This window comes from Saimiri boliviensis, chromosome 10, assembly GCF_048565385.1.
Source record: "Saimiri boliviensis isolate mSaiBol1 chromosome 10, mSaiBol1.pri, whole genome shotgun sequence".
Classification (NCBI taxonomy): Eukaryota; Metazoa; Chordata; class Mammalia; order Primates; family Cebidae; genus Saimiri; species Saimiri boliviensis.
The window spans coordinates 27,039,088-27,053,908 of NC_133458.1; the positions used below are offsets into that span (position 1 = coordinate 27,039,088).

Genomic DNA, 14,821 nt, shown 5'->3' on the forward strand with positions numbered 1-14,821 from the left:
GGCCTCTGAGTTCCATCCAAGGTATCTCTCCTCTACCTGACCTTAATTGTTGGGGTTTTTCAGTCTGCAGTTTCCCCAGGATGATTTTGTTCATTTCCACGGCTTCCTCTGCTGACTGTATGCTGACAACTCCCAAATCTTATTTTCTCTAGCTCAGGTCTTTCTCCTGATTTCTAGACCCAAATAGCCAACTAGATACGTCCATTTTGTTTTTCGCTTTTTTTTTTTTTTTTTTTTTTTTTTTTGGGCGAGTGTCGCTCTGTCACACAGGCTGGATTGCAGTGGCAGGAACACGGCTCACTGCAGCCTTGACCTGGGCTCAAGGAATCTTCCCACTCCAGCCTCCAGAGCGGCTGAGACCACAGGCACAAGCTACCATGTTCAGCTAATTTTTGTTTTGTTTTGTTTTGGGTTTTCTTTGTAAAAACAAAAGTCTCCCTGTGTCCCAGGCTGGTGTTGAACTTTTCGGGCTCAAGCAATACTCCTGATTCAGCCTTCCAAATTAATGGGATCACAGGTGTAAGCCACTGTGCCCAGCCAGTACTTCCATTTTGGACAACCCATAGATATTGCATACTCAGCATGCTCTACCTGACCATGTTATGTTTTCAATATGTGCTTCCTCCTTAACTCTTTTTTGGAGAATGGTATCACTGCCCTCCTCTTGTTACATGAGTCAATTTTAAATTATATTGATTTAACATTTTAAAGATTTCTCTGGAAATGGTCTCTTCATCTTTGTTGGCCCTTCCTTAGGACTACAGATCCTTTTAGCACAACAGCCTTTCAACTGATTTTCATGCCTCCTTTCTTGACTCATAGTCTCCATATTGCTGCCAGAGTCACCTTTCTGAAACAGAAATATCATCTTGTCACTCCTTCTTCAGACTTCTTCAGTGACCCCTCATCATCTTCATCAGCCTGGCCACTACTGGCATTTGGGCTGGCTAATTCTTTGTGCTGGGACTATCCTGTAATTGTAGGATATTTAGCAGCAACCCTGGCCTCTACCCACTAAGATGCCAGTAGCACCTCCTATCACCCAGTTGTGGCAACCAAAAATGTCTCTAGACACTAACACATGTCCTTGGGGGTACAAGGAGCAAAATGGTATCTGTTCGAGATCCACTGATCTGTAGGATGAAACCAAGTGTTTTTTACGTCTACACAAGGCTCTTGGTGTTCTGCTCCTGCTGCCTCTCCAGCATCGGTTATCCCCGTATTTCCCGCTCTGTTCCAGCCCTGCCAGTTAATGTTAGATTGCTGAAAACTGTTGGTGCTCCCTTTAGTCTCCATTCTTTCGCCATGCTTTTCCCTCACCAGAAACCCCGTAGCTCCTGCCCACTACTTTAGCTTGACTAACCTCCTCAACCCTCAGAATTCAGCTCATAAGTGACCCTTCAAGAAACAGTTCTTGACTCTTTTAATCTGGATTAGGTGCCAATCTGATATGCTTTTGTCATACCCCCTCCTTCCCTTTCCTTGTTCCTCATGCAGCCTGGCATCTGTTTATCCACTTGTCTGTCTTCCCAGCAGTCAGCGAAAGCTGGACGGCAAAGACTGTGTTTTTTACCTCTCTGTCCTGAGCACAGAGGCTTGCTCCTAGTAGGCACTCAGTAAATGCCCGCTGAATGAGTGGTTGGTGCTCAATAAGTCTTTGTTGAATGAACAAACAGTCTTCCTTGAAAACAGCTTTTCTTTCAGTTTCTGCACTTTCCACCATTCCATCCTGTTTATGTAATTGAAAGAAAGCCAGTTGTTCAGTAGGTCAAGAAGCAGTCACCGCCCCCCACCCCAAAGCAAGAATTCTAAAGAAAAAAATATGTCAGTTCCATAAAATCTATGGTGCTCGGCTTGCAATGGAGCACAAATAGTTTTACGCTGCAGTTGGTACTAGAAAGTTAGGAACAAGAAATTGGACTGCAGTGGGAACACAGAAAAGAAACGACATTTTTCTCCTGTAGCATATGGATTTCTCATTAGTCTATGTAAGGGAAAACTGGGGGCGGGAAGGGCTCAGCCATGCAGCTGTCCACACTTTCTCCCCTCATCATTCTGCTGCCACCACACCTGATCCCCAGAGACACCCTCACTTCTTAGCTATTTTGGCTTAGGTATGGACAAATCCCCTCGGTTCAGCAGAGACTAGCCTGGAATTTTTAAGAGACACTTTGCTAGGAAACTAGTGGGAAAAACAAAACAAAAGTAAAAACAGGAAATAGAGTATAGAAATTATTTTTTAAAAAATAGAGTGCAAAAAGAAAAAAATCCGTTAGCCTAAGATAACTGCAATCTAGTATTAGCATTAATTGACTCAGTTTACCAGGCACATACTTTCCCTGTTTTTGCTTGTTGGTTTCACTTTTCCATGATACTGTCTCTCTAAGGAATTTGTACTGAAGTCCGCTTTTTCAGTTTTTGTACGTTTTCCTGTTTTTACTCAAGAATCTGCTCTGTCTTCCTCTGGGGAAGGAATTGAAATTGGCATTATAGTTCCTTTCTCATATAGACAAATGACTGATTATTTGGAGAAACAAGCTTTAGTGGTTCCAAACACAATCTGAGGACCAGTGCTAAGAGTTCATTGATAAAGATTTGACTTGCCTGGGGTGAAGTGAAAAACACAATGTCATGAATTTTTTTAATGACACTGAAGGACTGACCCTTTTACTCTGGGACTTTTTTTTTCTTGCCTTTTAGATGTTAAAATAGCAGATAGTTGTGAGGCTTTTGCTTTGCTTTGGTTTTTTATGCCCTTGGCAATATTAAAAGGTGATAACTGTAGGTGCCCCTAGTTTTAAAAAATTCTCCCTGGTCCTGAAATCCAAAACTCCGGCCAACAGATATTTTATAAGACACCAAAGTATCCCATGTTGTTTGTATGCTTTGTTGGTCATCTGAACCATTATTTTATAGGTAAATGTTTATTTCACAGTTTTCCTGACAGAGCATGCTGTATGTAGGTAACTGTTTTCAAAGGCAAAGGGTGCAGTTTTTATAAGTCCAGTGTTCTCTTCTAAGGAACCAGATAGTTGCCATAATACAATCTGCATTTTCAGTATTCACTTATTGACTGAATATCAATAAATGTACTTACCATACACTAGGTCCTAGGCGAATACAAATATGAGTAAGTCATTGCCCCTGCCTTCAAGGGAATCCTAGACTAGGGAAGAAGACTGAGGTTTAAACAATGGTGCGGGCTGTGAGTACTCGGAGCCAGGGAGAAAAAAGTGCCTAACTCTGTACTGGACAGCTTTACAGAGGAAATACATTTTCCCAAGGAGTAGTCAAGGAAAGGCATTCTAGGCAGACATCTGCAAAGACTGGCAACCTGAATGAATGCTGCATTAGGGGGACATTCCCTGCAACTTCAACATGGGAACATGGGGGAGGGTAGCGGAAGATAAAGCTGGAAAGGCATTGCGGTCATTTCATATTCCACACCTACTTGTTACTGAAGAAAAGACTTTCATACCTGCAGGCCAGGAAAAGGCCTTAACAAGAAAGCTGTGTTTCATAATACCTTTATTCATTAGCCTCTCCTCACTGAATGGGTTTCACAATTGCCACTGTAATTTAATGTGGGTTAATGTCTTTGAATACGGATTCAAAGAGTTAGCTACCAGACAACAGCACAAAGGAAACCTGACATACGCATTTTTGCTGACCATAAACTTGTACTGAGCCCGGGGTGAGCCTCAGCTGCCATGAGAGCAGATGCCATGGTCACCATCCCAGGAGCCACAAACCCTGGGGAGCAGCGGGAGCCTGCCCTACCGGGGCCTGGCCTGCCCACATCTGGAGCACTGTGCTTGGGTCTGCATCCCTTGCAGGGGAAAGACATATACAATCTCGAGGAAATGGCCTAGAAACCATCATAAGAAAAAATGAAATGAAAGAGGGTCAGGACAACTGCCTTTGGTCATTTTAACAGATTTCTGGAGGCAGAGGCAGATGACTTAACGATGGGTTGCAACAGTGGACTGAATGAAAATTGGAGAGACTGATTTGGGCTCAATGTAAGAAATAATTTTTGAGGAGCTTTTTTTTTTTTTTCCTCATCATGTAGTGCTCTGGGATGAGTTTGATGAAATATGGAAGTGTTCTGACAGAAACAGGATAAATATATTCATCTATGGAAATGCTGTAGAAAACAATCCTATATTGAAACGGCAGTTGGAGCTCTGGAACTCATTATATTTTTTTTTTTTTTAAGACAGGAGTCTCACTCTTGTCATGCAGCTCTGGAGTACAGTGGTGCAGTCTCTGCTTACTGCAACCTCTGCCTCCCAGGTTCAAGCAATTCTCCTGCCTCAGCCTCCCAAGTAGCTGGGATTACAGGTGCATGCCACCACACCTGGCTAATTTTTATATTTTTAGTAGAGATGGGGTTTCACCATGTTTGTCAGGGTGGCCTTGAACTCTTGACCTCAAGTGATCTGCCCACCTTGGCCTCTCAAAGTGCTAGAATTACAGGTGTGAGCTACCACGCCTGGCCCCATCTTTAAAGTCTAAGAAATTTTAGCATTTTTCCCCTATTTTTTAAGTATCCGACTCCTGACTTCACCACCCTTATCTTTACATTAACCCAATTAATTGTGAATTTCCTTATTTTTTAGTATCTGACCAAAAGGATACCACAGAACCCAAGATATCAGCATGTCAAATCAAGACTGGACACTGGTGAGTAAAGAATAGAAAATAAGAATTTTTTTAAAAATTCAGTAGTTAATTACTGGCAGAAAGCAACCTAACATGCCTAGTATAAATCACAGCTAAGAGTTTCTCAGTGTTTTGCCTGATGTCTTTCTGGGCTCAGGATTTATTCTTGAAAGATGTTTTTCAGGTTATCAGTAAAAATTTATATTCACATTATTTAGCTTATTATTCCTTACCACATAAGAAATAATATAAACTGAAAAAGTGAAATTCCAGAAATCAAAACCATTGTTCAATAAGTTTCAGTGCTGAAGCTAAATAAATATCAGGAGGTCAGCCTCTATTTTAGAATATCTTAAGTATAGTCCTTTAAATTGGCAGTAATAGATTATAGACACATGCATATTTGTTCAATGCAGTGTTTGCAAAATGCTGACCATATATGAAGTTATGGACTATGAGAGATGTAAAGATGAGTATGAATTGTGTCTTTTTTTAGTCAAAGAGCTTAGATTCAAGTGGAGGCAGACAGACTTGAATGAGTAACTGAAGTACCAGTCAGAATTTAATTAGTGCTGCAGTGCAGGTAAAATGAACTGCTTATTTCCGTGCTGTCCTAATTTTTCAGTGTTGTGATAAAGACTGTTGCCCAGACCCTAGTGGATTTGCAGTCTTGTGAGGTTTTGGTTGTTTGTTTTTGGTTTTTTTCAACCTTTTAAAGACTGGTGTGGAAAATTCATGTGATTAAAATAGTTTCGCTAGTGGATTGGGGTACTGTATGCCTTTAGCAATACCAGATTTTTCACCAGTAACCGCAAGACAATTGAGAAAAGTAAATGATGATGCTGACTTTGTTTGAATCATCTTCTTCATTTTGTTTCTCTTTCTTCAGTCTCCTTCAAAAATCATTATCTTCCATTATGCATGTTTCTTCATATAAAATAGACTGAAATTCAGTGTTTTAAATTCACCTCATTTGCAGATGCTATTTCTTGGTACCCTTCATTCAAACATTTCCATGCCATACAGGTATTTATCCTTGCAAATATCCTGTTTGATGGGCAGGTGAAAATATTATCTGTTTTAGAAGAGGAGGAAATTGTGGCATAGGGAATTTGTCATTTATTCGGAGTTCAGTAATGGAGGTAGAACTAGGATTGTATGCAGGATGAGGAAGTCAATACTGGAGATCTGGTGCCAAGTCTGGTGTACTGTTTCTTAGGCCATACTGTTCCTGCATTTCCCCCAGCCTTGTTTCTTCTGCCACAAAAACCCTCAACTCCTTCATCTCTACCCATCTAACCCCTAATTGCAACTGTGATCCACCCTTCTGAAGTAAGTGATTCTGTGAGGTAAGCACCTAGATTTCAAATGCTATATTTTTTCTGAGGAGTTGAGATATTATTTTACAGAGTACTATAAAGGAAGGAATTTCTTTTGGAATCTATATGCTTTCTTATAATTAAAACTTTAAGAGCTGAGGTTTATTTCAGATATATAGATTTGTCTATGCCAGGCGTCCCCAAACTACGGCCCCCTGAGGCCATTTAACCGGCCCCCTGCCGCACTTCAGGAAGGGGCACCTCTTTCATTGGTGGTCAGTAAGAGGAGCACAGTATGTGGTGGCCCTCCAACGGTCTGAGGGACAGTGAACTGGCCCCCTGTGTAAAAAGTTTGGGGACGCCTGGTCTATGCCTTCATAGTTTGTTTTTTTTCTCATGGATATTAAATTGGGATTTGTTAATGACAGCTCCCTTCTTCCTCTTTAATTCTTCAATTCTTAACCAAAATTTGACTCAATAATGGTGCCTGAGATAATTTCATTTTTTTGGTATTGAGATAAAAGTGTATCTGCTTTTTATAATACATAATAAATACATATATCCTTTTCTATCCTGAGATTTTTAAACTGGTTTTTTGGTTAAACTTTTAAGATAATTTTAAATGCGTATATATTTTGTAAACAATGCAGAGAGATTCCATGTACCCTTTACCCAGTTTCCCAAAGAAACTATAATACACTATCACAACAGTCTGACATTGATACGTACAGTCAAGATACAGAACATTTCCGGATTCCTTATGTTGCCGTTTTATAGGCGCATCCATTTTCTAGTCCTACCCCCTTCTTAGCCCCTGCAATCACCAGTCTGTTCTACATTGCTGTAATTTTGTCATTTCACAAATACTGTATAAATGGAATCATGTAGTATGCAACCTTTTGGAGTGGCTTTTTTACTTAGCGTAATTTTCTGGATATTCATCCACGTTGTTGCATGTATCAGTAACTTGTTCCATTTTATTAATAGCTGGTATTTCATGATATGGATATATCAAGTTTAACCATTTACCTGTTGAAGGACATCAGGGTTGTTTCCACTTTTTGGGTATTAAAGTAAAAGTACTATAAACACTCATGCATATATTTTTGTTTGAACCGAAATCTTTGTTTCTCTGTGGTAAGTGCTCGGGAGTACAACTGCTGATAGTTTCCCATGTACTTTTTTAAGAAAATGCCAAACTGCTTTTCGAAGTGACTGTACCATTTTACATTCCCACCAGCAATGGATGAATGATTCCTTTTCTCCATATCCTTGTCAGCATTTTGTGTTGTCCCCAGCTTTTTATTTTGGCCATTCTGAAATCTGTATGATGGCGTATCATTGCAGTTTTGTTTTGGTTTGTTTTATTTTTGAGACGGAGTCGCACACCATCACCCAGTCCGGAGTGCAGTGGCATGATCTCTGCTCACTGCAACCTCTGCCTCCCGGGTTCAAGTGATTCTCCTGTCTTAGCCTTGCGAGCAGCTGGAGTTACAGGTGCGCTCCACCATGCCTGGCTAATTTTTCTATTTTTAGTAGAGACGGGGTTTTGTCATGTTGGCCAGGTTGATCTCAAACTCCTGCCTCAAGTAATCCACCTGCCTTGGCTAGGATTACAGGCTTGAGCCACCTTGCCCAGTACCCATTGCAGTTTTAATTTGCATTTCCCTATAGCAATGGTGAACATCTTTTCACGTGCTTGTTTTCTGTAAATCTTCTTTGGTGAAATACCTGTTCATATTGTTTGCCTATGTTCTAATTAGTTTGTTTGCTTTTTTACTGTTGAATTTTGAGGGTTCTTTACACATTCTAGCTACTGGTCCTTTGTCAGATATATGGTTTGCAAATATATTTTTCTAGTCTGTAACTTGCCTTTTCATCCACCTAACAGGGGCTTGTGAAGAACAAAAGTTTTTAATTTTGATGAGGTCCATTTTATCCGCTTTTCCTTTTATGGATCATGATTTTGTTATCAAGTCTAAAAAGTCTTTGCCTGGCCTGGATCCCAACAATTTTTTTTTCTATCATAATTGTTTTTGTAAAAGTTTTATAGTTTTATATTTAAGTCCATGATAAATTTTGAGGTAATTTTTATATGTAAGAGGTATGACTCACGTCAAGACTGTTTTTGCTTATGGATATTCAATTGGTCTGGTGCCATTTGTTTAAAAGGTTACCTTCTCTCCATTTAATTTTGTGTTCACCTTTGTCAAAAATGAGTTGGGCATATTTATATGGGTTTATTTCTGGTTTCTCTATTCTGATCCCATGATCCATGTGTCTGCCTTCTGCTGATACCATAGTCTTTATTACTATAGCTGTATAGTGAATTAGATGCTTATAATTGGTTAGACTGACTATGCCCACTTTTTTTTTCTTTTTTTCTTTCTGAGACAGGGTCTTACTCTGTTGCTCAGGCTGGAGTGCAGTGGTGCAGTCTTAGCTCACTGCAACCTCTGCTTCCCGGGCTCAAGGAATTCTCACACCTCAGCCTCCTAGCTAGCAGGGACCACAGGCGGGTACCATCATGCTTGGCTAATACTTTTTTATTTTTTGATAGAGATGGGGTTCTACCATGTTGGGCAGGCTAGTCATGAACTCCTGACCTCAAGTGATCCACCCACCTCAGCCTCCTAAAGTGCTGAAATTACAGGCGTGAACCATAGTGCCCAGCCTTGCTTTTTCTTTATACAAGTATTTTAGCTATTCTAACTATTCTAATTCCCTTGCCTTTCCATATCAATTTTAGAATAATCATATTTACATTTACTTTTTAAATGCTGTGATTTTGATAGGAGTTGCATTAAGACTGTTTATCAATTTAGGGAGAAATGACTTATTTACTGCGTTGAGTAACCAACCACTAGTCTACTCTGTATCTATGGATTTATTTGGTTCTTCTGAACATTTCATGTAGATGCATAAAACGTAGCTTTTTACGTCTGGCTTCTTTCACTTAGTGTAATGCTTTCAAGATTAATCTATGTTGTAGCATGTGTCAATTCTTCATTCCTTTTTATTGCCAAATAATCTTCTGTTGCATAGCTATTCCACGTTTTGTTTACCTACTCATCAGTTGATGGACATTTGGGTTGTTTCCGGTTACTGGACATAGTGCTGTTAGGAACATCAGTGCACAAAGTTTTGTGTGAACATGTGTTTTTAATTCTTTTGAGCATATACCTAGGACCTGAATTGCTTTTCATATGGTAACTGCTTTTCATATGGTAACTCTTTTTTGAGCAACTGCCAAACTGTTTCCACAGCAGCCACACCACTTCACACATTCCCAGCAGCAATGTAGGAGGGCTCTATTTTCTCCACATCATCACTAATGCTTGTTATTGTCCATCATTTTCATTATACCCATCTTTGTGGGCATGAAGTGGTATCTTATTATGGCTTTGATTTGCATGTTCCTAATGACTAATAATGTTTGAGCACCTTTTCCTGTGCTTTTTGGCATTTGTATATCTCCTATGGATAAATGTCTATTCAAATCATTTGCCCATATTCACGTTGGGTTATTTTTCTTCTTATTTGTTGAGTTATAAGAGTTCTTTTGGGCAGGAGTGGTGGCTCACACCTGTAATCCCAGCACTTTGGGAGGCTGAGGCAGGTAGATTGCCTGAGCTCAGGAGTTTAAGACCAGCCTGGGCAACATGGTGAAACCCCATCTCTGTTAAAATACAAAAAGTTAGCTGGACGTGGTGGCATGCATCTGTAGTCCCAGCTACTCAGGAGGCTGAGGCAGGAGAATTGCTTGAACCTAGGAGGCGGAGATCCAAGATCATGCCACTGCACTCTAGCCTAGGTGACAGAGAGAGACTACATCTCCACACACACGCACAAAAGAGTTATTTTATGTATTCTGGATACTAGAGTCTTGTCAGAAATATGATTTGCAAATATTTTCTCACATTCTGTGGGTTGTCAAGGGTTTTCTTTTACTTAGCTGGAGGAGTAGCTAAGTACATCTACCCCATCTTTCTGGAAGCAGAAGTCTCCCAAACTAGTCTTATAAAGCTTTTAGAAGGACCAAAGTGTGTTTCATTGCTTAAAACTCAAAAGTATTTTAAAGTCAGTGTGGGAGAGAAATCTTATTCTAGTGTTCAATTTTTTTGTTGTTTCAAATTTAGAAGTTATTCTAAAGTCAATTTAGGGGAAAGATTTTTATTTATTGCTTGCGTTTCTGTGCATTTTTGTGACTTACTGCGCCGTGTATTCAGAAAATATTTTCTACCTAGTGGGCAGCAGCCTATGCATTATGTGCCAAGATACAGATCCCTACGGCCCTTTGGGTAGCCAGCAGGGCCTAGAGCAACCCAAACCCAGCATTTTATCTACATGTTATCATTGTATGTGTGTCATGAGGTGAAAAGGGTGAGGAGTTAAGAAAACAGGCCGGGCACGGTGGCTCATGCCTGCAATCCCTAGCACTTTGGGAGGCCAAGGCCAGTGAATCACAAAGTCAGGAGATCGAGACCATCCTGGCCAGCGTGGTGAAATCCTGTCTCTACTAAAATACAAAAATTAGCCAGGTGTGGTGGCGCATGCCTGTAGTCCCAGCTACTCAGGAGGCTGAGGCAGGAGTCGCTTGAACCCAGGAGGCGGGAGGCAGAGATTACAGTGAGCTGAGATTGTGCCACTGCACTCCAGCCTGGCGCAACAGTAAGACTCTGTCTTAAAAAAAAAGAAAAGAAAAGAGAAAAGGGACCTTATAGCCTTATAGCCCAAGTAAGAGGACAGCATTTCTACCTGTGGTTTGTTTTTAAGCTCTGCAATCAGAGCATTGGAAATAGGCACAGGAATGAGTGAGCATTTCTCATTTTTAGGCTAAATAGATGGGTCTTTAATCTTTTCTTAGCAAACAGCAGGCAATTCAGAGTAATCACAAGAAGTCAAGAATTTTCTGATATCTCCTGTCTTCACCCAAATCATCTTCTACTGCAAAGACTGCTATCTTCTTCCTGGGTAAAGATTATTTTTTGTTTTTAAACCTCTGGTTCTGCTTCTCATACAAACTCAAATACTGATGTGCAGCCATGGCTAAAAATCTCAGAATTATATTTCTTTTGTTCCATAGGTGCCTGAGTGTGTCTTACCAGCTCACCAGCACTGCCAGACTGTGCCATGAATGGATTATGCTTCTGATGAAATCCCTGGCTGCGTTTTGTTCAGTCACCACCGCAGGGTTCTTGTATATTCTCAAGCACCCTCTCTGGGTTTCTGTTTTGCAGCACTGCAGGCTGATTAAGGGACACTTTCCAAACCACAGGGCTCTCCCTTTATTTGTCCCCACACTCTTTCATTGGCTGCATTGTCCTCTCATTTCTATCTATATTCAATCTAATTTCCAATTTCTTTAGCTTTCTGAAATTCTGTGGGCTTTTTTTCAGTCTTTTTTAGCCTTATTTTTGTCTTTTTAAAAATTTACCTTCCTGTTATTATCTCTAGATAAACTAGTCATTCCCTCTTTTTTTCTTTGGCCTTTACTTTTCCTGAATATTTGCTAATAGCCTTGATTGTAAGCACTCAGACTCATTATAGACTAGGTACTCTTCATTTTTATTTGTTGTTTGATTCTGTTTCTTACGTCAAAGAGAGAAATGTATGTGAAAGGCTTTTATAAACCAGAAAGCACTATACACGCATATCACTTATTGAGGTTAACAAAGGACCACTGTGCCTCTTTTCATGCTTTCTGCTCTTCCGAGCCAAGAGAACTTCTCCATAAAGGAGGGAAATATTGAAGAAAAATAAAGCCATGGAGTTGTCTCTTAGCAACTGAGTTCGTGCATTATAAATCTCATCCACTTCAGACTACTGCTGCACAAAATCACTTGCTTTTCTCATTGGCTCAGTATAAATAATGTTATTAAATTATAGGAAAACAAAACAAATGAGTCATTCATTTAATCAGGTATACTCTGTCTTTGCATAGCACTATTGATATAGTTGGGTGGTTTCTTCCTCTTGATACTAATTATAAACTTTTGTTATATATCTTTTATCACAACTTTAGTTTTAAACAAATTAGAAGCTAAATACTACCTTCTGCATTTCTAGATTGCTTGATTTGTGAAGCAATATGAGTCATATACGTAGCACTTAACATATACTGTACGTAAGTCAAGTTGTACATAATTTAAAGAAAATCAGATGTATAGAAACTCAAACCAAATTGGGATGTGATTATTTACATTATAAAAGAACTCATTATAAGGATTTTTCAGATAGTCAGTCTCCATAGTATATTTAATTAGCAAATACATATTTTTCCTTTTTATTTATTTATTTATTTTTATAGCAACAGAGTCTCACTGTGTTGGCCAGGGTGGTCTTTAACACCTGGCCTCAAGCAGTCCTTCCACTTCAGCTTCCCAAAGTGCTGGAATTACAGGTGTGAGCTACCACAGCTGGCTGATGTTTGTTTGTTTGTTTGTTTGTGTTGAGATAGGGTCTCACTCTGTCGCCCACATTGTAGTGCCATGACACAATCTTGCTCACTGCAACCTCCCCTTCCTGGGCTCAGGTGATCCTCCTACCTCAACCTCTCAAGTAGCTGGGAGTACAGGGATGTGCCACCATGCCTGGCTAACTTGCATGTGTTTGTGTGTGTGTGTGTTACAGAGACGAGGTCTCACTATATTGTCCAGGCTGGTCTGGAACTCCTAGGCTCAAAGCAATCCTGCCTCCCCAGTCTCCCAAAGTGCTGGAATTATAGGCATGAGCCAGTGCTCCTGACATTCATTCAGCAAATATTTTTTAGTGTCTCCTATGCTAGACAATGGAAGGGATAAAGATTGTGCATGTGTGCGTGCGTGTGTGTGTGTACGTGCCCATAAATAGTCTTCAGTGTTCCGTCTAGTAAGGTAGATAAGACAGTACAGTGATAAATGCCGTGTGAGTCATAAGCTGAGTGCTATAGAAGCTCAAGAGGAGGGAAAGGTCACTTCCTGTTGGGTGAGCTATTACGAGTATGTGGCAAGGTGATATGTTAGAGAATGGAAGACTGAGAGTTTGTCAAGCTAAGTAATTAAGGCAACATTGAAGAGGTAGTGAGTTGGCATCCAGCGCTAGAGCAAGGAGTTTCAGCTTTAGTTAAGAAGCAATGGGGAGCCACTGACTTTTTTTTTCTTTTTGATCAAAAAGTTTTATCTAGGAAAATGTATCTGGCAGTAATGTGTAATTTCAATTTTTTCAAAATAGTTCTTGGATAGTCTTAGGCTCCTTCTGTGCAAAACAAAGCCATGTTTATAAATAAATGAATTATGAAATGGATTCATTTCCAATCTTTTTAAAAGGTAGTCAGAAACTATTTTCAGAGGCAATTATATATAGTAAGATAGGCTGCAATCTTACTTAAGATCTAAGCAGTGTACAAAGTGGGTTAAAAATGCTACTTTTCATGCTTTCTCAAACCATTTTTAGGGATTTTTTTGTGTCAGCCATCCTGCTATCTCATTTGTCCAATTAAAGCAAGGCAGAAATCCTCCATTCTCTTTTTTCCCCATTCTCGGATAGAATGAATGTCTATACTGAAAAGAACTCATCAGTAGTCCTCTCAGGTTTGTTGAGAATTTTGCCAAATATTTGTATAACGCTGCAGAAAACTTTGTTTCTCAGCCTTCTCCTTTAGGGGGAAAACAAATAGTGGGCATGATGGCTTACCCTTACCCTTCTGCATTGTGGTGAGGGTTGGCTGATACAAGATAAAGTGTTAGGTGTAATTACCGTGAAATGTTCATAATTAATGGAGAAATGAAATGTAGATACTTTGTTAGTAGAAACCACTGTGGTTTGGAAGCAGTGTTTCAGTAATAAAGACTGGATAAATAAGGTTGGCTAGTGTTTTTCATTCCTCAGGGAATTTACGACGTAAGATGATCCCCACCTCTCACTATTAAGGAAGTAGCATTTCCTACAAATTTATCTCATGATTAATTGTGTTTTGTTTTTTTTTTTAACAACAACACAACAGGAAAAGATGTGTTTTCCAACAGGTTGGAAATGTGAATCCTGGCTTAGTTACTAACTTGCCATGTCAGCAGATAAATCAAGTGATCCTTTTTGTCCTTCATTTTCTGACTAGACTGCCTGAAGCTTCCCTAGCGGAAAGAAACTACCTGCCATGTCAGCAACACACAACTGTGGGTGACTCAGGAACATATAACCTAAAGCTACTGGGTAAAATATTTTAAGAATAAGACTTGGGAAGCTGAACAGTGTACTGATTTGCTGTCTTCTTCCCTTATTGTATTGACTAAGCTAGTCTATGCCCGAGTTCAGAGTTGCAGTGGGCAGGAGGGATGTGTGTCCAGGAAGAAATCGTGGCTTGTGCTCTGAAGATCTGGTCACATCACAGGTCAATTGCAGTCCGAAGAACTTAGGAAAGACCGTATGTGGTTCTAATCCTGGTGATGTTTGGACCTCTTCTGAGAGGTACTCAGTGTCTCTCTTGAGAAGGCTTAGGCCTTCCCGAAAGAAAAAGAGAAGAAAAAAAAAAAAAAGAAGGAAGGAAAGAAAAAAAAACAATTGCAATTTTTATTTCATGATGAATTTATGGTAAAGATTTAATAATAGCCAATGAAATAAGTTGTTTTTTGAAAATGTATTTTGGGTTTCAGAGCAAGGATTTTCTTTTTCTGCTTCTGACCCAAACATGAAGAGAGGTTCATAACAGTCCTTGAAATGTCAGTTCATGCTATTAATTGAAAACATTTCTTTCATCTGCTGTTGGGGCTGCATCTGACTAGATCCTCTCCAGGCTTAAAAAGTTAGGAGCACAGTTTTAGAAATGAAAAATTATTTTGAATGATACCTTTTAGCTGTCT

The 14,821-nt window shown here is 39.7% G+C and overlaps 1 protein-coding gene across 9 annotated transcripts in view; it reads left to right on the forward strand.

The window, feature by feature from the left end:
• CEP41 (centrosomal protein 41) overlaps positions 1-14,821 on the forward strand; it is a 51,415-nt gene that overhangs the window by 12,331 nt on the left and 24,263 nt on the right. For 2 of the 9 annotated variants that reach the window (XM_003920995.4, XM_074379054.1), the window contains exon 2: positions 4,623-4,686. In XM_003920995.4, coding sequence (XP_003921044.1) covers positions 4,623-4,686 — 64 coding nt within the window. The other 7 variants (XM_074379056.1, XM_074379055.1, XM_074379057.1 and 4 more) reach the window with 7 other exon arrangements.